Source organism: Phalacrocorax carbo, chromosome Z (genome assembly GCF_963921805.1).
Source record: "Phalacrocorax carbo chromosome Z, bPhaCar2.1, whole genome shotgun sequence".
NCBI lineage: Eukaryota > Metazoa > Chordata > Aves > Suliformes > Phalacrocoracidae > Phalacrocorax > Phalacrocorax carbo.
The window spans coordinates 13,862,421-13,884,731 of NC_087548.1; the positions used below are offsets into that span (position 1 = coordinate 13,862,421).

The following is a 22,311-nucleotide window of genomic DNA, read 5'->3' on the forward strand; positions in this document are numbered from 1 at the left end:
GGTTTCTAGATCTAACTCTTAATAAAGTTGGTTATTTTCAGTAAAAGTCTGCACACGAATTAGGATTCTTGCAACTGCTTAGGTCACTAATAGAAGCTGATGGTTTATTTCCTAAGTGTGGAGTTGTCAGATTCTTTGTTCTAGCACTTAGAATAGCTGAGAAGGCATTCCTACTAGCTGCAAGAGCCAAGAACAGGCTGATTCAGGAAGCAACTGTATCCAAGTACGGAAATGACCAGTCTCAAAACAATGTAAGGATAGCAACTTCAGCTGGCATTTACCTTAAATTTGGTTATGTCAATGCATTTCTCAATATATGATCTTCACTAGAACCTCTCGTTCAACATACATTTAAATTCTGGATTAAGGAATGAATAACTCAGTATTTACTGATTGTTATCAAGACTAGAAAGAACTGAAGCTGACTGCAGAAGACTGCACAAGTTGATCACAGAATAAACTAGCAGACAACAGAGCTAGCACAAAGTAGCACTGAAAACAAATAAAACCCTCAACATTCCACTATAACAAGCCTTAAGTTAGCCAACACCATTCCAACACTTACTCACTGTGGACTGCTGAGAGAAGAAAAAAGAACTTGAGGAACAATCAGGAGAGGAAGGGGACAAAACTGAGAACAACTGTCATTTTATAAATCTTTGGTGGGCTAACATCTTGAATACTGCAGTTCATCCCGTCCTAAAGGATATTACAGAAGTAGAAAGTACAGAGAAGAATGGCAAGGCTAGTCAGAGACATGGAATAGGTTTCATGCAAGAAACAAATAGGATTCTTCAGTTTGGAAAGAAGGTGACTTAAGTGCAGGAGGGAAATTACTGGATCTATAGTTTTAACAGATTTGCCGGAAGAGTTGTAATTGGAATGATCTGCTGCTTCTCAAATCCTTTAATGTGGGAGGCTTAACACAAGCCTGCACTGTAAAAATACTGTCTCAAGTTGTAGAGATAAGATACAAGTGGGACCATAAGTCTGTCTTAATTTTCTTTCCTACTGGCATTAAACAACAATTTGAAACCCAGAACGTTAGCAGATATAGCAAACCTGATTATCTCTAGCCAGTTTGTGCTCTCCAGTAATGAAAACCATTTCACATCAGTTGCCCAGAAGTCTGTACTGTTATCTGCAAAAAAACAAAACCAAGAACTGATTTGTCCACATACATGTAGTACTAATTAACAGCCATCCATTGTATTACTCTTCAGCTATGAACTGTTACAAACCAACCAAGACTAAGGAGTCAGTATATCCTAATCACTGTTAAAGTCAACACTCTACAACTAAATGAGGAAGTGAAGTAGTCCTGCAAACACCATTCAAGTTCTACAGCACCATAGGCTTTTAGAAGTATACTGTAGGTTCATAGCAACCAAACCAAGTAAATAAATCTGTCGACAAAATGGGAAAGGAAAAGAAGATTAATCAGAGGAGATGGTTCTTCCAAGTTCCAGTTGCCTTGACTCTAAAGCATGATCTATATAAAGCTTAACATAAGAAGGCTGGACATTGAAAGTCACTACCATTAAAGACAGAAACACAAATGAGTTTTAGAAGGGGTTACATGAATTTATACAGTGTAAGACTACCTGAAAAAGGTTTTAAACAGTTTTCACTGCATCTGAAGAGACTTTGAAATACATCAACAGGGGAATAGCTACAATAAATCAGGAGGCCAAGTACAATACCACAAAGCCATTAAACTCTTACAAATTTCACTAGGGACTTTGTTGCTGGTTAAACGCAACCTAAATCTCTATTGCTTTTATTTCTATCAAAGACAGTATTCAGAAACTGGAAAGCTCTCGCAAGCTGATAGAAGCAATTAGAACCAGAATAATTACCTTTCCTGTATAAGACACAAACCTTGAAGCCCAAGGTCTACAACAGTTCTGCTATTGAGAAACAACAGATATATACCACAGTCCCCCTCCTTCCCTATTTTCCCCCAGATAGCTTCAGTTCTGCGTGTTTCTTTTCACCTTTCAATGTTTACTTCCAACATACACTCACTTCTGTCTTTTCTGCAGCTTGCAGAAACGTGCACAGGCATTTATCTTTTTGTTCCTGTAGCTGTTCTGCCTCCATGCCTGCTCATGCACCTCATTCTGTTCATTACACATTTAAAAAAAAAAATCTTTCTTCCCGTGATTCATTTCACACTGGCCATAGAAGCTAGTTCTCCACAAAATAAGCATTAGAATACATCTTCAAAGCTCCCTAAGTCAGTTCCATTCACATTAGATGTAGTTTTCTCCAATCTTTTCTGATTAACATCTTCAAATTCACTTCGAACATTTAAGTATGATACCCTTTAAGGTACATATGCTACCATACTTCACGGTAGGTACACTTTAGTCCCCAGTTCACTTTCTTTCCATCTGAGTTTTAGACTATTCCCTTGCACCCAAATTTCGTGTTCCATTTAGCCTGCCATCACTATTTGAAAAACCTGTCCATTCTGAATCAAGGTAAAATTATAGTGCTAATATCCAGTCCTTTAAAACCCCCCAAAATACATGATCGCTAGGAAAAGGGATTTCTGTCTTTTTTCCTTCAGAAATAATAGGCTTTCATCTATGGCAGTAATAGTTATATTCCATACTGAAGTTGTCTTTAGTTCTCCTACATTATGGACAGAAGAGTTTTACTCCAAAAAGTTAAGTAGCCACATTAAGAGGCTGTTTGTTTTGCTCAACTGAGCTCAACCACAATTAGACTCAACCACGTGTATACATACCTCTACAAACAACTGCTTGGTCTGGCAGTTCTCCCCCAGCCAAAGTCATCTCCAAGACAAAACAGGAACTTCTTTTTGAAGGCACAACAAAACACTTACAGCTTGTTTTACCCTTAAGTCAAGGTATTTTGCTTACTGACATCACAATAGACAGCCAGCTTTCCCTTTGTCCCTAATGAAGAAAAACTCCACTAGGATTTGAGAACTGAACTGTTCCAAGATCTCATTTAAGGTATGTGGGGAAATGACATACAATGAGACTTGTGAGCAGTCTAGCAAAACCAGCACCTGCCTTTGCAACATTTCAAGTAAGACAAAAAATTTAAGAAGATCCAAGCTTTCCCCATCAATATCCTTTTTCAAGCAGCTAACTACTATTGAGGTTTCTGCTTTGCCTAATGAGAATTTTTGTAACTGAAACATCAGTCGGGGCATGTGTTCAGGAAGTTTGTTACATTGGAAGTTACCTAAATCAGGTTAACTAGGCAAGTATAGAATAAAAATAATGGTTAATGTGGTCAGACTGAAAAAAATAGTAAGATAGTAAATTCCTCTAAGACATTAATACTTCTGTAAAAAGTTACCTGAGTGGTTTTCTCACACTGCTGGTGCACAGTACTATATTCAGTGAGCTATAGTCTACTAACAAAGCTTATTTAAAAAGCTCTCTGCTAGTTTTGGCTGAGAAGGGGTTAATTCTCTTCACTGTGGTGCCTGGGGGTCCTCCCCACCCCCCCAGGTTTTGCACCTCTACTTATTTTCCATGTGAATGCTCACGCCCCCAAGAGTCAGGCCACTGAAGAACATCGGAAGAACCAGCAGGTGGATCAGGCTGCCAAGATTGAAGTGGCTGAGGTGGATCTGGACTGGCAAAATAAGGGTGAACTATTTCTAGCTCGGTGGGCCACTGACACCTCAGGCCATCAAGGGAGAGATGCAACATACAGGTGGGCTCGTGATCGAGGGGTGGACTTGACCATGGATGTTATTGCACAGGTTATCCACGAGTGTGAAACGTGCGCTGCAATCAAGCAAGCGAAACGGGTAAAGCCTCTGTGGTATGGGGGATGATGGCTGAAATACAAATATGGGGAGGCATGGCAAATTGACTGTACCACACTCCCAGAAACCCGCCAAGGCAAGCGCCATGTGCTTACAATGGTAGAAACAACGACTGGCTGGCTGGAAACATACCCTGTCCCCCACGCCACTGCCTGGGACACTATCCTGGGTCTCGAAAAACAAGTGCTGTGGCGACATGGCACCCCAGGGAGAATTGAGTCAGACAATGGGACTCATTTCCGAAATAGCCTCATAGCCACCTGGGCCAGAGAGCACGGCGTTGAGTGGGTGTATCACATCCCCTATCACGCACCAGCCTCTGGGAAAATTGAACGGTACAACGGACTGTTAAAAACTACACTGAGAGCAATGGGGGTGGGACATTCAAGCACTGGGATACACATTTAGCAAAGGCCACGTGGTTAGTCAACACGAGGGGATCTGCCAGGCGAGCTGGCCCTGCCCAGTCAGAAATCCTACATCCTGTGGAAGGGGACAGAGTCCCTGTAGTGCACAAAAAACATATGCTGGGCAAAACAGTCTGGGTTCTTCCTGCCTCCGGCAAAGGCAAGCCCATTCGTGGGACTGCTTTTGCTCGAGGACCTGGGTGCACTTGGTGGGTGATGCGGGAGGATGGAGAAATCCAATGTGTGCCTCAAGGGGATTTGACTTTGGTCCAAACCAGCCAATGAACCGAATGGCACAATGCAAACTGCTACATAATATTGTGTGTCACCTCTGTGTTGTATCAATGATTTCAGAGTACGAGCCTCCCAACCCATGGAAGATAGACTGTGAAACAAGCAAAGTGCAGCAGTGACGGAACGATGACTGACTCGGGATGCAGCGACCCAACGCCACACACACCACCTCTCCCACCCTGAAAGCCTGATACGGCAGATGGAGCCCAGAGCCATGGACTGGGTGAACTCAATGGACATTTTTATGGATATTTTACAGGGAAGGTCTATAGACTAAGGGAATGATGTCTGTGTGTTATGTTAAAGGATGGGAAGGGGAGGGGTGGTGGGTGGTACGGTTGTATTGCATCATATGGGACCTGGGCATGGTGTAAATGGTATGGAATAAGGGGTGGAGAATGTGCTGGTTTTGGCTGAGAAGGGGTTAATTCTCCCCACTGCGGGGGGGCGGCTGCCTTTCCAGCTTCCCGCGCTCTGCCGCGTGGCGGGGGGGGGGGGGGCTGGGAGGGGCGGGGCCATGGCGGAGGCGGCTGGCCCCGACTGGCCAATGGCAGGTTCATTCCGTACCACGTGACACCGTGACCAGTACGTTAAGGGGGGGCAGTGGCGGCTGGGGGAGGGGCGGCGGCCGGTCGGCGGGCGGTGAGCGGCTGCGGCGCCTGGGGTTTGTTTTGGCCGTTCGTTCCCCTTCCTCCTCCCTTCCCCCCTCCCCCGGGGCTTTGTGCCTCTTGTTGTTCTCCGTTACATTGCATTTCTGTTGTTGTTTCTCTTAATTCTAATTATTGAACTGTTCTTATCCCAACCCAGGAGCGTTACCCTTCTGATTCTCTCCCCCATCTACCTGTGGGGCAGTGAGTGAATGGCTGTGTGGGGCTGAGTTGCTGGCTGAACCACAACAAGCTCCAAGACAAAAATACTTACTGGAATGCAGTTTTAACATATTCCCTTGTCTTATATTACTTGAAGCAAAATGATACAATTACATGATTGAAATATGCAATACTTCCTGAGAGATGTTAAATGACTTAAATTCAAGTGTTCGCCTTTTTCCTATAGGAGGGTAAGTTACCAGAAACTATATGAAAATACAAGTAATTTTTTTTAGCTCCTAAGATTCACTGTGGATTTGACATTGATTTCCAGACAAAATCTTCAATGTGAAACTGTGCCAAGTATCTTGTATATCTTAACCTTCCCTTCAGATTGTCACTGAAATCTTCACTACATATTTACCAGAAACCATTCATACTAATTTGCAATCAATAGCAACTTACCAGCTAAATTCCATGTACAAAACAAATAGGACTTGGATACTGTCTGTAGGCTACACTGCAAATATACGGTTCCTCAATGAAGATCAATTCAGTTATGTCCAACACCAATAGCCACAGGTAAACTGCCCCAGTGTTCAGCAAACCAGCAGACAGAGGTTATTGCAACATTTACCCTCATTATCTTGTTGAAGACCCACTGTCCGAAATGGCCCAGTGGCACATTGCAGTTACAGTGGAACGTTTTTATGCCAAGAGGTGAGGTCAAGGTACTGTTTCATGACAGCAAAGTAGTTAGAGTCCCAGAAAAAAGTCTGAAAGCCCAGACGGTACTTTGACATGGCTCCCATTTTTACTCCGTTCAAGTGGACTTACTCTTTACAGTAGTTGTGTTTAGCCCTACAGCCAGAGTGACAGCATTCTAAGCAAGCTCATGCTTCCTATGTTTTGAGGTATGACTAGTTTGTAACAAAATCTAGGGCAAAAATTGATTAGCCTTTAGACTCAACTCTTGACGTAGCCCAAAGGCGTCAAAGGTTAACACTTAACATTTAATTTCAATGGACCACAGAAGACTGAAAAATCTCAGAAGTTTGAATCGAACTAACATTTAAACTCCATAGTCACTCTAAAAATAGTTATCAGATACTGTGACTGCTTAGCAAGAGGCAATAAGTCTAAGAATTACAAATCTCCATTAACATGCCAGTCAAGCACATTCTTCAGTTACCTATTTAAAAGTCTGCTTTTAACCACTGTCAAAAGCATGACACCAGTCAAGACAAGGACAGCACTCAGGAGACAAAGTGTAACAGCATTGTTATGCTTTGCATCTCAGTCACATTAGAGACATAAGACTAAAGTTTAACTTACCTATCAAAAACAGCTGTTTAAATCTTGTATATGCAGTCTGGATATCTTGCAGAGATGGAAGGCTGCTTGACAAGTCATCCATCTTCAGGAGCTCATAGGGAGGTTTGCTAATTGTCTTATAGATTCTAAATCAAATCATCAAGAGATTAAAGCCTTCTGCTTCACAAGTCAAATAATGCACAAACCATTATCACTGAAGACAAAGTTAAGCGCCATGGTTTGGGAAATAGCTGTAAGATGTAAAGATACATAACCTGGAAAGCTAATGGCCTCCATGCATTTTTAAATACTGGCTGGAAACTTGCCTACAAGCTTATGACATGTTTTGCTGCTCTTAACTCTTACACCAATGAAATTATATTTTTGCATTTTGGTGCAGTTACGAATATTACAGGCATTACTTGATTTTTACTACTGCTTCTTTAGTATTATCTTCACTAGAAACAAAAAAAATTACTTTACTAACAGGCTATTTAGAGGTGAATCCAGAAAGAGAAGATGACAGAAACACCCAAACTTCCCAGCAGATACTTACAATTTTTCTTGACTTTTACCAACTGAATTACATTCTGATGCCTAGCTGCCAGGTCTGCTAATGAAACACATGAGTAAAAGAAAGGAGCAACCATTTGGATTCAAACAAGACAGTATACCTGTCTTGCCAGAACATCCCCTCTCATTCAGGTTCCAGAGCTCAGGTAGACATCAGCTTAGCAAATACCTCTGTTGACATGTTGGCTTTTTATTGTCAAGATTTGGGAAAAGCTGCTGTAGCTTATATTTCACAAGTGAAGCCTTGCAGGCACTTGCCCAGACAGGGAAGAGTACTTTGTTTCCTGTATGTTGTCACACAGAAGCCTGCTTTAAGTGAGAACTACAGGAGTCCACATCAGAAATGCATCAGATAAAATAACTGAGGGAAAGCCATAATTTGTCAGTTACAATACTTCTTCCACATAAGTAAAGAATTTGTGCTAGATCTGGCTCTAAACAACTTTTTTTCAGTAAAACAAGCTATTTATTGTAAACATCTGCTGTATGCTTGAGTTCAGACCACTATTATGAAGGCATGTTAGCACGCCCTTATAGACAATTTGTAGATATATTTTTAAATATTAATGGTTAACCATCATTACTCCATAGCAAAGCAAACTACCAATACTGCCCCATGTCTAGATAGCCTCAGACAAGATCAAAATACCAGTTGATACCTTGTTACAGCTTACCACTAGTTTTACTTACTTTCACACTACGAAACAGCATTACAAAGAGCTGTAAGTCACGTAAACTTCCCCATTTCAGGGGAGAAACAGAGGATCTGCAGGAAGGGTCAAAAGCCTTTCCCATGCAAGTATAATTTTAAAAACAAAAGAGGTTAAAAGCTTTATCAAGCTACTTTGTTAGTTCTGTGTGATTAACAGGTTCTCCATCTATGAGGAGAAAGGTGAGCGGTGAAGCAATACAAATGGTACATACTAGCCTGATCTAATAGCTTACTGCTAAGAGAAGTTCTTTCCAGGGCACCCAATAGGTTAAAAAAAGACAGAAGAGTGAGAAGAGTGCAACAAGTCATTGCTGTAACTCTCAGCCAGGCAGCTGTGCTCTTCCCCTGTTAACTCTGGCATTTTTTGGACTGCTGAGCTACTTCAGCTCACTTAACTCAGCTGAAGCAAAGGGCTGCCTGCCACCACATCTGAAAGTAGCTGTAGCAAATGGCTAGATCGTCTTAGTCATTTCAGGTCACTTTAAAGGTTATTTGAGAACACAAATCTAGTTCTGAAAAGACAATAGAGTTCAGAGAGATTAAAACTTGTCTTGCAAATTCATGTTTAGAGATGGAGTCTAGACTTCATTTACTTGCAAACACAGTTGAGCCCATCAGATAATGATACATTGACTGTACCTAAGACCTACAGGCTTTAGTCCTGCTTTACCTGATAACAAGCCACATTTTCTACAGAGATTCAGACATATATATATATATATATATATGTATTTCCACGAATAAGCCTTCATTGATGTTACAATCCTACACAACTGACCAATGCTATTAGGCCAAGGACTTAAACCTATTCCACTACAGAAAACTACTTTTAGATCTACGACTTTTTTCCTGATGCGTGCAAGCCTAAAGATATAGCATATATGGAAAAAGAGAAGCAAGGTCCATACCAAGCAAAGCGTTGTGGACAGAATAGCTATTACTGACCCATCCAAGAAGGCTTTTTGCATTTGTGAAGTGCTGTCATCCTGGTCTTTGGGAAATGCAGACATTTTGAGGAGAGCAGCACCGTTATGGCAAGACCAACACCAAATCTGCAAAAAGACATTTACCAGGTGATAAAAATAGGTAAACGCTCCCTTACAAAGTATTTGCTTAAGTGACTGAGGGATTACAAGAAATTTCTCTGTTGTGCTTTATTGAATTTTTGGTATATTCAACAAACCAACTGGTAGAAGCAAACTTCTACATTGGCACCAAAACTACGTGCCTCAGTACACTGTTATCACTTGCAAGTTTTAAGTTTAAAGCTTTATACAGGCACAGGGAAATATAAAATGTCAGATTATATCAGAACATTACTTTCTCAACTGTGTGTAAAGGTGAAAAAACATTGATCAAAATGTCTATGGCCAAATCATGTTGGAAGATACACCAGAGCAAGACAGTTCTTATAAGTAACTCCTTTATTAGCCTCAGTTTCTCCACACAGATATAGTAGTGTTTTTCTTGTAGTTCAGCCTTCAGATAACTCACAATCGATATGCTGTCATGCGTTTCCACATGAGCTACACATAAAGGGTCATCTAGGCATATGAACTAAGATATTAAACAAGATAAATCAGGTTGCATAGTTACAGGTATTCCTTGTGGGAAGTCAGTCCTCAAAAGCTTCTTACTTCACTTTACACATAATTTCTTGACTCACACTTACTGCTTAGAGCTCTGAAGTTAATATTTAAACTTGCTTTGAAACTGGGGATGAAAATAATTTTCATCAGGAACATTACACAAGTCAAATCAAGAAGTTAAGGGTTCTGCGACCAATTTACAGTAGCCAGGAGGTGCACCTCAGAAGGATGCAGAAACCTCAATCATCAAGAGTGGAAAAATTGACTATATTGTCCTTTCACTACCACCTCAAACTGATTTAATATGGTCAAGCTATTTTGACAGTAGCTCCCCAAAAAGGATTTAGAAATAATTAGAAGACTTATACAAGGCCTCTGAACAACGCAAGATGCAATTAAAAAACCCAAACTTCTGTTTCTCTAACAGCCACTGTAATATGTCTGGTTGACTATCTGAGAAAAAGTGAACGAAACTATTTCGGAATTCACTGTCTGAACGGGCAAATTGGGCAGGACAGTACAGCACTGTCTTGTCAATGGACTGATTAACTTCAGAGCATGAAGGGAATACAGTTTTACTTGGCAAACTTGATGGACATGCAGCAACTAAGGTGAGACCTCGTAAGTGAGATACTTTGCTCGTTGTTTCTCTCTACTCTGCCTTACTGGTTCTTTATCTGTGGAATGAGGTAGGAAGCCACAGCCAGCTTGCTACAGGGTGCAAAACAGTATATTGAACTTTGTTTTCTGCTGAGACTGGTAGAACTAGTTTTTCAGCCAGGCTACTTCACTTTCTAAAAATGCTGCATCATCACAACCATACTACTTACCAGTACCCAAGTTAGGCAACTGAAGGCATTCAACTCTATCTGCACATTCATGATGTTCACTTCAATATCCAAACAGCAGTTCAAGCCCTACATCCTGCTCCAGCTGGATACTAGGTAGTATACTCAGTCTCATGAAAAACAGGCTGGTGGATAGACAGACTAGCAATATATGAAGACTATAGGACATAAGACATCTGATATAAGCGGGGCTGTGAAACCCCATTTTGCTTTACACTGTTTAAGGGGAATACAGAATACTTGGAGCACTTCTTACAGCACCTATTTCCCCTTCTATAGATGACTAGGTGTAACTGAACTGCTAAACTCAAGTTTTGAAAATAATATGCAGTAACATTTAAAATGCTTGATGAAATTATGCCTTCTCAGTAAGATTTCTTACTCTCAGTTGTGCGTATATACTTACAGGAATGCCTCTGCCTTCATACTTCAAGATACTCTCTTCAGAAACACATATGGGAACAACAAAATACAAAGGCAGCCTAAGATGACAAAAACAAGTTTCTTGTACTTAAAAACTGAACAATCTCCAAGCTCATTTTAATTATGTTCTAGCCCACGTGCTAATTATATATTCACTCTTACAGCTACAATAATCCTTCCTACTAGAGAATTATTTTGTCCTCAACACCCTCCCTTTATTTTCAGCTAGATAAGGTATTTTCTTCCAATCTTGAGCTGTTCATTACTTTCACTGCAACATTCCCCTGCCTTTCCAAGGCTGCAATTAAGTCCTACATTTAATTGTAACATCTAAGACTGTCAAGACTGCTTTGGTTCTCTCACACTTCGTTGTTTCAAAAGATACCCTTGTACTATTAGATAACTAGTTGTTTCCAGGCCTTCTAAGTAGTTCACATCACAGTTCAAGGATATCATTTAATATACCATGAATTTCCAGAATCAGCCAACACTATTCACGCTCAAGGCCCATAGAAGCAACAAAGATAAGTACTTAACCTCAGCTTGGGTTTCTCAAGACAGAGTTCTAGAATAAATAGTTAAGACTCCTTTAAAAATTGGTGTTTGTTCCAAGGTCTGTAAACGTTTCAGGATTTGACTTTTAAACAACAGTAGTACACAAAGTACACACAGTAAAGAGTTCACCAATAGATACTACTTCACTAAACCAGTAGAAGTATGCATCTGTAACTTTCCACCAAAGGCAATGCATCAGCACATTTTGCAGACAGACTTTAATCCAGTTACTCTTTCCCACCCAGCCCCATAACCAAAACAATAGAAAATCTCAAGTGCTTGTAATTTCAAGTTTTACCAGAGTAAAGGTACCTGACTGAGAAAATCTCATCCTAACCAGTAAGTATGACAAAAGCGTAGGTACCAGATTTACATATTTTCTATTCCATTTTAAGGTGGCATTCTCCACCACTACAGCTATTCAAAGCTTGACTGACCAAGATCCTGAATAGCCTGACCTAGTATTGAAGGCAACCTGGCTTGAGCAGGGGCTGTTAAGATGACCTCCTGAGGTCCTAAATCAAAGTATCTCATTAAACAAAATGGAAACCAGGTCCTAAAAAATCCTACACAACTGTCTAATGCTCAGCATCAAAGGTATCAAGATTTGCAAAAATCAGTGCTGAAATATATATCCAAAGTTCACTATTAACCAGGGCAAGCTTACTTTTCAGAGACTCTGTAGCCTTCATTAGTAGTCACTGCTTTGTATTTCACATTCCCTTTGGTCCGCTCCAACTCATCACGCCAGTCCTCAAGAGTATCAAACATCACAGTTTGGTTTCTTCCATCTGTCAGACATCAATAATGTTAACTTTGCAGATTATCAGTAATTCTAACATGAAAGCATTCCTAAATCAAGCATTTACTTTTTATTAAAGTAAGCAAGCAAAACCTCTTGTGTACAGAAAGTCTTGAGTCAAAAATAAAACTCCTTTGTACAAAACACTGCTTCTGTCTGATCTTTAACAAGTCTTCCATCAAGTACTGCTTTAACTAATAACTTCAGGAATGGTTTCTCTTACAGAAACTAATCAGATCTTACAGAACTCCCATACAGTTGAGGCTGTCCTCACATCCAGCCTAAAACCCAGGACGCTGTGCAACAAATACTATTGTATACTAGTGCAGCTGACTGGCATCTAATAATGTAGACTTAAATGAAGAATTAACAATCATACCAAAAGCCTTTCTGCAATTCAGATATTGCATTTCATTTAAAAGTCATTCTTTCATCATGTGAGTTTTGCACAAATAGAACATTTTGTGCAAAAAAGAGCAGAAAATTGATTACAGAAATTCAGCCTTAATCATTTCAGCTGAGGACTTTTCCTGTATTTCTCTTTAGCCACCTCAGCAACAGTTACAACAGCAGGTTGATTTAGCCTCTGCTCCTGTACAATAACCATATAATTTATGGAGTAAGGCCAATTGTTTTAGACACTTGTGATAATTAAGTATCCCAAAACATCAGCTAACACAAACACCAAACAGAGCTAGAATTTCCGCAGAAGATACAATGGCAAGTTGGAACTCTCCCCTTTAAGACAATAAGGTAGATGAAATATTTACAGCTGGAAACAGAACATTAGCAATGAACTCTAAGGAACAAGTTAAGATTGGACCATAAGAGGCATAAAACCCAATTTCTAAAGTCTACTTTGTTTGTCCTGTAACAACTTAATAAATAATGAGACCTAGGCATTTGTTATTGAAGATAGTTATTAAAATATGAAAGAGTTCTGGCACAACACTTCAAAGTTTCTATAAAGACTAGGCTTCTCCTGCATTTGTTTAGGCTGTACCTGGAAAAGTTAACAGTGTTTCTGATGTTTGTAGTTCAAACCGAACACCAGTTACAGATGAAGCCTGCAGAAACTACCTGAGCCAGCAATGTGCCCTTGCAGCAAAGGTGGCCAACATATTCTTGGGCTGCATTAGGAAAACCATTGCCTACAGGCTGAATGAGGTAATCTTTGTTCTCAGCTCCGCACTGGTGAGGCCATGCATGGAGTGCTGTGTCCAGTGCTGGACTCCTCAGTACAAGACAGGCACAAGCCTGCTGGACTAAGTCCAGTGAAGGCCCATTAAGAACATTAAAGGGCTTGGAGCACCTAATGTAAGGAGAGACTGAGAGCTGGGATCATTCAGCCTGGAGAAGAGAAGGCTCAGCAGGGGTGCAAAGGGACAAGAAATGTTTCCAGTATGTATAAACACCTGTTTGGGGGCAGAAGCGGGGGGGGGGGGAAGTAACGATGACAGAGCTAGACTCAGTGATATCCAATGACATGCAAAAAGGCAGTGTGCACAAGCTGAGTTACAGCAAATCCCATTTAAATGTAATTATTAACTTTTTCACTATGAGCATGGTCAAACAATGAAAAAAGCTGTCCAGAAGGGTTCTGAAGTTTCACATACTCACACCTTTGAGATATTCAAAGCCCAACTAGACATGACCCCGGTAAGCTTGCTGTAGTTAACCCTACTCTAAACATGGGGAGATGAACAGGAACACAACCAAAATCTCCAGAGGTTTCTTATAACCTCAATGATTCCATAATCCCATGACATAATTTGTTAAGTGCCCAACTAGTAACTTGGGTACATCAAAACTTCCCTCTGTGAAAGGAACACGTATTCCTAAGAATCAGGTTCCTAATTCAAAACAGCACTGTTACTTCATTTTAAGTCTGAACTGTGAAATGCTAGAAAGTGTGCTGACAACTTTTTAATTTTGCAGTTTAATATATTATTCAGCCAGGTTTGACCAAGTGGGAAGATTATGTACTAAGTTAGCTATAAAAGGAAGTCAGATGTCCACCGGGATCTTGCTATGCAAACCTATGCTTTTTTGCAGTTGCCTGGGAGAAGCAGATTGCATGCAAATAAGAGCAAAAAGGGAAATACTTTGTCAGATGCCACTGAAAATGTAATAATTTGAGAATAGAGAGCAGGAAGTTCACTGCAATAGTACAATAAAAACACATTGATAAGATCGGCAAAATATTTTCTAGATAAGAGCACTCTAGTCAGAGGCATATGAAAAGCATTTGCACATATTAATCACAGTAAGTTTTCAATCCAGTGATGCTACTCTTGCTTGGAAAATTTCTGTGCAGCTACACTGAGGGACACAGAAGCCTGTAGCAGACAACTAGACATTTCTAGCAACAAGCCTAACAATGCATAATAAGAGAAAAATTATTCTTCTGAGGCTGTCTGCCAACAGGGCAGAGTCATAAGCTGACTAGAAACTCAGCTACTAAGTGTCCCAGACTGCTTAACAAGCTAACAGTATGCAACAATTACAACTCAAAAATAGAAAAATATTTACCTGTGTTGTTTGGGGCAGCTGATGCATAAGAGAACAGAAACAAGCGCTTAAGCAGCTTAGGAGTCTGGCTATGATGAACTATACCACTGACAATCTAGGAAAGGACCAAAAATTAACACTCAAACACAGACTGTCAGTGTAAAAAACATCATTCTTTTTACACACCCACCCACCCCCCAACACCAGTTTTAAACAAAACTGTTCAATGGGTTCTATCCCCAACAGATGAAAACTGACTTTTAGAAAGCTGCTTCTGTTTTCTGTAAGCGACTACACCTACTTGGTGTCCTGGTTTCGGCTGGGATAGAGTCAATTCTCTTCACTGTAGCTAGTACGGGGCTATGTTTTGGATTTGTGCTAAAAACAGTGTTGATAGTCCTAGAACTCAAGAAAAAAAGGAGAGCTTACCACCTTTGGAGGAAGGGGCAGGTGACTCAGGAGGACTACAAGGATGTTGTGAGGTTATGCAGGGAAAAGATTAGGAAGGCGAAGGCCCAGCTGGAACTTAGACTGGCCGCCACCATTAAAGATAACAAAAAATGTTTTTATAAATGCATCAGTGACAAAAGGAGGGCCAGGGAGAATCTCCCTCTTTTGTTGGATACGGAAGGTAACCTTGCCAGGAAAGATGAGAAGGCTGAGGTACTTAATGCTTTCTTTGCCTCAGTCTTTAATAGTCAGACTGGTCATCCTCGGGGTTGTCAGGCCCCTGGGCTGGGAGATGGAGATAGTATGCAGAATGAAGTCCCAGTTGTTGAAGACGTGGCAGTCACCAACCTGCTCCTTCACTTGGATGTTCACAAGTACATGGGGCTGGATGGGATCCACCCAAGGATACTGAGGGAGCTGGCAGAGAGGCTTGCAAAGCCATTCTCCATCATTTGTCAGCAGTCCTGGTCAACCGGGGAGGTCCCAGATGACTGGAAGCCAGCAAATGTGACACCCCTCTACAAGAAGGGTCAGAAGGAGGATCCAGGGAACTACAGGCCTGTCAGCCTGACCTCAGTGCTGGGAAAGGTCATGGGGCAGATCATCCTGAATGCCATTATGTGGCATGTGTGGGACAACCAGGGGATCAGGCTCAGCCAGCACAGGTTTATGAAAGGGAGGTCCTGCCTCACTAACCTGGTCTCCCTCTATAATAAGGTGACCTGCTTAGTGGATGAGGGGAAGGCTGTGGACATTGCTGTGGGAGACAGTGTCAAAGGCCTTACTAAAGTCCAAGTAGACATTCTCCTGGAGAAGCTGGCTGCTCACGGCTTGGACAAGTGCATTCTGTGCTGGGTTAAAAACTGGCTGGACGGCCGAGCCTAGACAGTTGTGGTGAATGGAGTCAAACCCAGTTGGCAGCCGGTCACGAGCGGTGTTCCCCAGGGCTCAGCGCTGGGGCCGGTCCTGTTCAATATCTTCATTGATGATCTGGATGAGGGGATTGAGTGCACCCTCAGCAAGTTTGCAGATGACACCAAGCTGGGTGGAAGTGTCGATCTGCTGGAGGGCAGGAAGGCCCTACAGAGGGACCTGGACAGGCTGGATCCAACAGTGTGATATTCAACAAGGCTCAGTGCTGGGTCCTGCACTTGGATCACAACACCACCATGCAACGCTACAGGCCTGGGGAGGAGTGGCTGGAGAGCTGCCTGGAGGAAAAGGACCTGGGGGTGTTGGTTGACAGCCTGCTGAACATGAACCAGCAGTGTGCCCAGGTGGCCAAGGAGGCCAATGGCATCCTGGCTTGTATCAACAATAGTGTGGCCAGCAGGAGCAAGGAAGCAACTGCGTCCCTGTAGTCAGCACTGGTGAGGCTGCACCTCAAACGCTGTGTTCAGTTTTGGGCCCCTCAGTACAAGAAGGACATTGAGGTGCTGGAGTGTCCATAGAAGGGCAACAAAGTTGCTCTGCTGGGTGCACAAGAAGCTGGGAGGGGACACAGCTGGGACAGCTGACCCCAGCTGACCAAAGGGATATTCCAAACCATATGACATCATGCTGAGCCTATAAAGCTGGGGGGACAAGGAGGAAGGGGGGGACATTCAGAGTGACGGCGTTTGTCTTCCCAAGTAACTATTAGATGTGATGGAGCCCTGCACCTGCCTGCCCTTGGGAAGGAGTTGATGAATTCCATGTTTTGCTTCTCTTGCATGTGTAGCTTTTGCTTTACTTACTAAACTGTCTTTATCTGAACCCACCAGTTTTCTCACTTTTAATCCTCAGATTCTCTCCCCCGTGCCAGTGGGGGAAGCGAGCGAGCAGCTGTGTGATGTTTAGCTGCCTGCCAGGTTAAACCATGACACTTGGCTTAAAAGTATTATATCTGTTCAACTTCCAGAATTACTCATTATTTAAATACAGGTAGCAGGTTTGTAGTTTGGAGTTCAAATTAACGTGTCAAAAGGACCCAAGTTATCAGGAAAATAACTAGTTTCATATGAAAAAAGCTGAAATCTAACATGTAATAAAATTGTGTCATAACCAGAAGAGCTTTGCATGTTTGCCTGAGCTGAAGCTAATTTCATGTAGTACTCTCAAGCTCCAGTCTTATTCAAAGAGCCAGTGAATCTGATCTTTTCAACTGCTATACATAATGATGTTTAATAAGTGAGGCTAGCTAGAAATCAATCTTACTTTCTCTCAATTGGGAATGATCAGAAAACACTTCAAGTTTAAGGGATCTTTCAGGGTGAATTTCATCCTTCCCTCATCCCCAACTAAACACCCAATGCTAAGCTTAAAGGAAAACAAATTAAACTGCTATACTTACTCTTTTCACTTCCTCTTCTTTTGTGTATCTCAGGCAGAAATTAAATACTCTAAGGTCCTTACAGTAGATAATTAGCTTCTCCGGATATTTTCTCAGTTGTCCAGTTAGAAGTTTCTTTTTTTCATCATAAACTGCAAAATCAAAAGGTCTAACTTAAAAAGAACTTTGCCATCAGTTGATAAAGCTATCATGCTTAACTTTCAAAATTCTTAAGAAACTAACACAAGCCCAAGATTTAGCAAGTCAAAACAAGGATCCTACAGACTGGGAAGCTCTTGTGCTAATACACTCAACTTTTTTGGTTTGGTTTTTTGTTGTTGTTTTATTTACCCAGTCAAACTACTTACTGCAAGGTAGAAACCAAACTTGCAGCAGGCCAGCTGCTCAGTGATTATTTCTGTTCACCTTCTGACTTCACACGAAGTTCAAAGTTTTGAGATGCATAAAGAACAATTTAGCAGTTTTGCCTGATGGAAAGTCCCCAAACAACTGAGACAGAATTCTAAGTTCCTAAAAAAATTTTTTTTTTTACCTACCATAAATCCCTCAAGAGAGCCCTTTGTTCAGTTCTGTTTGAGGATGTATCATTTCACAGCTTCAGGTGCTGCCAGCTAGGCCATTTTATATGAAACTAAAACCACACTCCACTAGTCTCCCCCGGTCCACTCTTCATGAATCCACACCACCATTCATAAATACTCTGAATACTCTAACATTAGTCCAAAGTCAGGCTTCTCAATGAAGCCTTCCCTACTACTTACAAATGACCAGCCCCATTCTCATTTACCTTTTTAGCAATACAGGCATCTCCTTAAGCCCTGTTGCAACACTCATGATTGTACTTAATAGAAAGTGAGGTTTTCTAGCTCCTTTGATATTTTGAAGACATCATGAATATCATAAAACAAAGTTCCCTTACACAAACAAAAGTTATTGTTTGGCAATTTGGTACCTGTACTGCTCTGCAGTGCTATTGCTGAAATGAAGTGAATACCTTCATATTTATAGAAATAGTTAATACACTGGAATATCCTTGTGCACCAATCTTAATCAGACACTTTTCACAGTATGCTCTTCTTTGCTCTGAATCATGGCATTTGAAGGAATTGTTCTGTCTGTCCCAGCAAGAAAATTAACCAAAATGTAGCTTTGACAAGCTTGAGGGATAAGATTAGATTCTGATAGATCTCTTATCTGTCATTTCATCATTGACTATAATTGCAGATGGTTTTGCCAGACTACCCAATCCTAGTTTCCAAAGTGACAACTCTATCTTCTAGAAAGGATGTATGTGTACAGACAAAAGAGCACCAGCACTGTAAGAGACTGGGAAGTGTGGCACACGTTAAACCAAGAGGAGAAACCTGACCTACCTCCGTAGATTTGGTCTACACATTGCAGGGTTATGTCATTTTCTCCTACGATCTTATTCTTAAATTGTGGCTCCTAGAACAAGAAAAGAATTTTTAGAAATCACACTACTAAGCAGTAGCACCTTCTCACAAGTAAAGGATGTATTCACTACCTATTTTAATATCAGCATTACTTCTTATAAGCTGTGTAAGGTGAAACTCTGAAGAACACTTATACAGATGGATGCAGGTTGCACAGGCATAGTTTATAAACTGCAGATCCAGTTTTATTTAAATGTCAACCATGCTTGAAATGTAGATAGAGTTTTTACTTTTCAAATAGCTTCAATGCATGCATTTCTACTGAGAGTCACTTTTCAAACTAGAATCATGGCAGTAAACAGGAAACACAGTAACTTGATGTAATCCAAGCCCTTTTATGGTGTTTCCTTGCTATGGGAACCTGGCAGGAAATAGAAAGTCTCTTAAAAGAAGTAGTATCCCAAGCATATTCCAACATAACAGCGAGGTTTTTCACTGGGTAAAATGAAGACACACAAGCCAATTCTCTTATCTACTGTTTTGCCAGGCTTGAAGTGTTTTGGGGCTCCCTTGCTTTTCGCATTTAAGTGAGGCTACAATTAAATGTTGTTATCTTAAATATTACCACCAGAAGGCTGATCTACACCACATCAGCAAATTACGTTTTACATTAAGAGAACTGTGAACAGAGTTAACCTCACTCCAGTTATTTCCAGGTCTGCACTACTCTGAATCAGGTGGCTAATACCTAACTTCTGCTAAGAGAAATATAGTTGACTTGGCACGTTGTAACCCCAAGATTTAAAGCTAGTGATGGAAAAGAAATTAGCATGGTCACTATAAACTTTAGCGTAAATCTCATGTGATCTGTGCTCTGCAGCCTTGTCCCAATTCCGGAAGGTCCAAAAAGCTGTATTTTGCTGAAGAAGCTTTCATTTAATATTTAAACTCCCTGAAATTTCACCGAAGAAACTTCCAATTCCAGCCAACATGCATCAAATCATATTCTTCTTTAACACCAAGATCACCTGGCAGTCAAGAGCCATTAACTAGGCTCTCCTTCACTTTTATCACCTAAATGGGCCAGACCATTTTAGATGCTTAAGCACAACAAAAAAGGTGTGGTGTTACCACTCCCCTTTGGCAGCTCAATTTGAGCACCTAAACCAAAGGAAACAGGATTCAACTAATTTCTAAGATTTGGGGACTTTTTAGCTTTTTTAATATTTGCCAGCTCAATAGTACGAGTTTTTTAAATCTTTGCTGTCAACACCTGACTTTGAATTGAATAATTGAAGCCTTACTGAGCCACACAAACAATTATCTAGAGCATTTCCACTGAATATCAGCTTACTCAGTCTTGTGCAGCCCTGAAATGGTTCTGTAGATGACTTTGGGCAACAAGTCAGAAATATGTTGCACAACATTAGAAGTATGTTTGACATTAACACTTCTGCAATTGCCACTAGACAAGCAGTCAGAAATCAGGTTCAAACAAACTATTTAATTTTCAAGGCAATTCATTCTTTTAACTTGAGCTTCACAAAATTACCAACTCACAAGACACAAAGAGTTATAAACTATGTCTAACGGACATGTCCACATACAGGCTTGCACCATTTTTACTTAAATAGTCATTAGAGCTTGAGGATGGATCTGTATAGACCAAGCAGATGGAGACTGATTAAAATTAGCCTGCAGCCATTAAGACTTATAAATCTATACTCATTCTGTATCCTTATGTAAGGGTAAGACACGATGTCAGAGACACTGTATATCTTCAGATCCTGTTTGGTCATAATTAGAAGACTTGTCTTCCTACATTATGATCTGAAGCAGAATCGTCTTCAAGGAAAGCAATCTTGAAGTTTGTGCACACAAGTTTCCCATAGGTGCCTCGATTTGACCCATCTTCTTGTATATACTTGTATACTGTGCTTGCCTCGCAAAGCAGCAGTTCACCTGTATAAAGAAACACTGATATGCAACATAACTGACATTTGTAATTGAAATATTTCAACTGTTATCTTAAACTCAGCATTAACTTCCTGAACAGCTTCCCTGAACAGCTTCTCATAACTGTAGGCCTGAAGATATTTTATCACTGTTACGCAAAAACACTAAGAGGCACCTCCTGGAATCAGTACATTGAAAGCCTTCCAGGTTATTAACAATACTCAAGATGGACTGAACACTGTTCAACTGCGCATGTTTAGGAGCTCTGTAACCAGAAGTACCTGTATCATGGCTGACTCTATGAAGTAGGGGAACAGCATGTGGAGTTGGAAAGAGCAACCATATGAGTGTGTACTTGGAAAAAAAACCAAAGCCCACCAAAGAGTAGTTAATAGAGTCAATAAACAAGCAGAAAACTGTTTCAGTTTTCCTTACTGCTAAACTCTAAGAATGCTGAAACATTTGAGTTGATTTTTCAAGTTCACTACAGTTAATTTTTCATAGCTTTGACAGGAGATGTTGCATATTTTACAGGTCCCAGAGTATTTTATAGTTCTCAAACACAAGTTTGCATAAATAATGGTCAATGAAGTTCTAATATGAAAGTTAGCAGGAACTGAACTTCAAGTTTAAGAAAGTAAAAACATGTTTTAATAGGTATAATCTGCCAGACTCTGGGTCTTTCCTATGAAATGCAGAAAACCCAACAAGAACATTACCAGTTTATTCCAAGCTTTTGCTTGTATTTTATCTCAGTAAAATAATCTTTCCTGATCTTGGAAAACATTTTTCAAAAAGAAACGATTGTAAATAAAAAAATCATAACAGTGAATGAGGTAACAAAAAGGCCTACATAACTCATAGTAGAAGCAAAGCAACTAAAAGTAAGTTTCCACTAGTTCTTGGTCTTCTGTTCCCAAACAAAAAACACCCAAATTTATCTTCTAAGAAATGGCAAACTGAAGTATAGACAGCTCTCCATATGCACCTTATCTGAAGACACTGTATAAAAATTGAAATTTGTATGTAGTAGAGTTTTTCAACAACCAATGAAGATACAGATATTTAAAACTTTTCAACCCGTGTGGGTTGTTAAACCAAACCCTTAATTTTACTACTTGGGACACTGATGTCACATGAGTGTTTGCTGCAGAGATGGGAATATTTAAATATTGTTTACATTATTAATTTATTTAATTCTAATAATACAATATACAAAAGTTACCTGGTAATAAGTAAGGATTTACTTCCTTTTCTATGGGTTCCTTTATGTGTATTTCCTAAAGAGAGAAAGAGTAATTATTACTTTGTAAAGATAGTACCTTCAACACACACTGTCAACAGCACCCTCCCTCTTAAACTTCTCACATTCTAGCAAACAGGAAAATTAAAATTAAGAAGAAAACTTCCTAAATTAAGAAGAATAAGTTTGCCATGTGCTCCTTCCACTACAGGTCAGCAGTCTGCTAGCTAAATAATTAAGTCAGTGGTTCGATACCCACAGTGTCAGTTACATGCAGTTGTG

The 22,311-nt window shown here is 40.4% G+C and overlaps 1 protein-coding gene across 1 annotated transcript in view; it reads right to left on the reverse strand.

Annotated features, from left to right (window-relative positions):
* MTMR12 (myotubularin related protein 12) overlaps positions 1 to 22,311 on the reverse strand; it is a 38,307-nt gene that overhangs the window by 7,556 nt on the left and 8,440 nt on the right. The window contains exons 2-11 of the mRNA XM_064439595.1: positions 22,012 to 22,066; positions 20,653 to 20,792; positions 18,810 to 18,882; positions 17,437 to 17,567; positions 14,676 to 14,769; positions 12,009 to 12,132; positions 10,770 to 10,845; positions 8,872 to 8,978; positions 6,663 to 6,787; positions 1,063 to 1,141 (exon numbers count right to left, since the gene is read on the reverse strand). Of these exons, the coding sequence (XP_064295665.1) occupies positions 1,063 to 1,141; positions 6,663 to 6,787; positions 8,872 to 8,978; positions 10,770 to 10,845; positions 12,009 to 12,132; positions 14,676 to 14,769; positions 17,437 to 17,567; positions 18,810 to 18,882; positions 20,653 to 20,792; positions 22,012 to 22,066 (1,004 nt within the window). The remainder of the gene's footprint in view (positions 1 to 1,062; positions 1,142 to 6,662; positions 6,788 to 8,871; positions 8,979 to 10,769; positions 10,846 to 12,008; positions 12,133 to 14,675; positions 14,770 to 17,436; positions 17,568 to 18,809; positions 18,883 to 20,652; positions 20,793 to 22,011; positions 22,067 to 22,311) is intronic.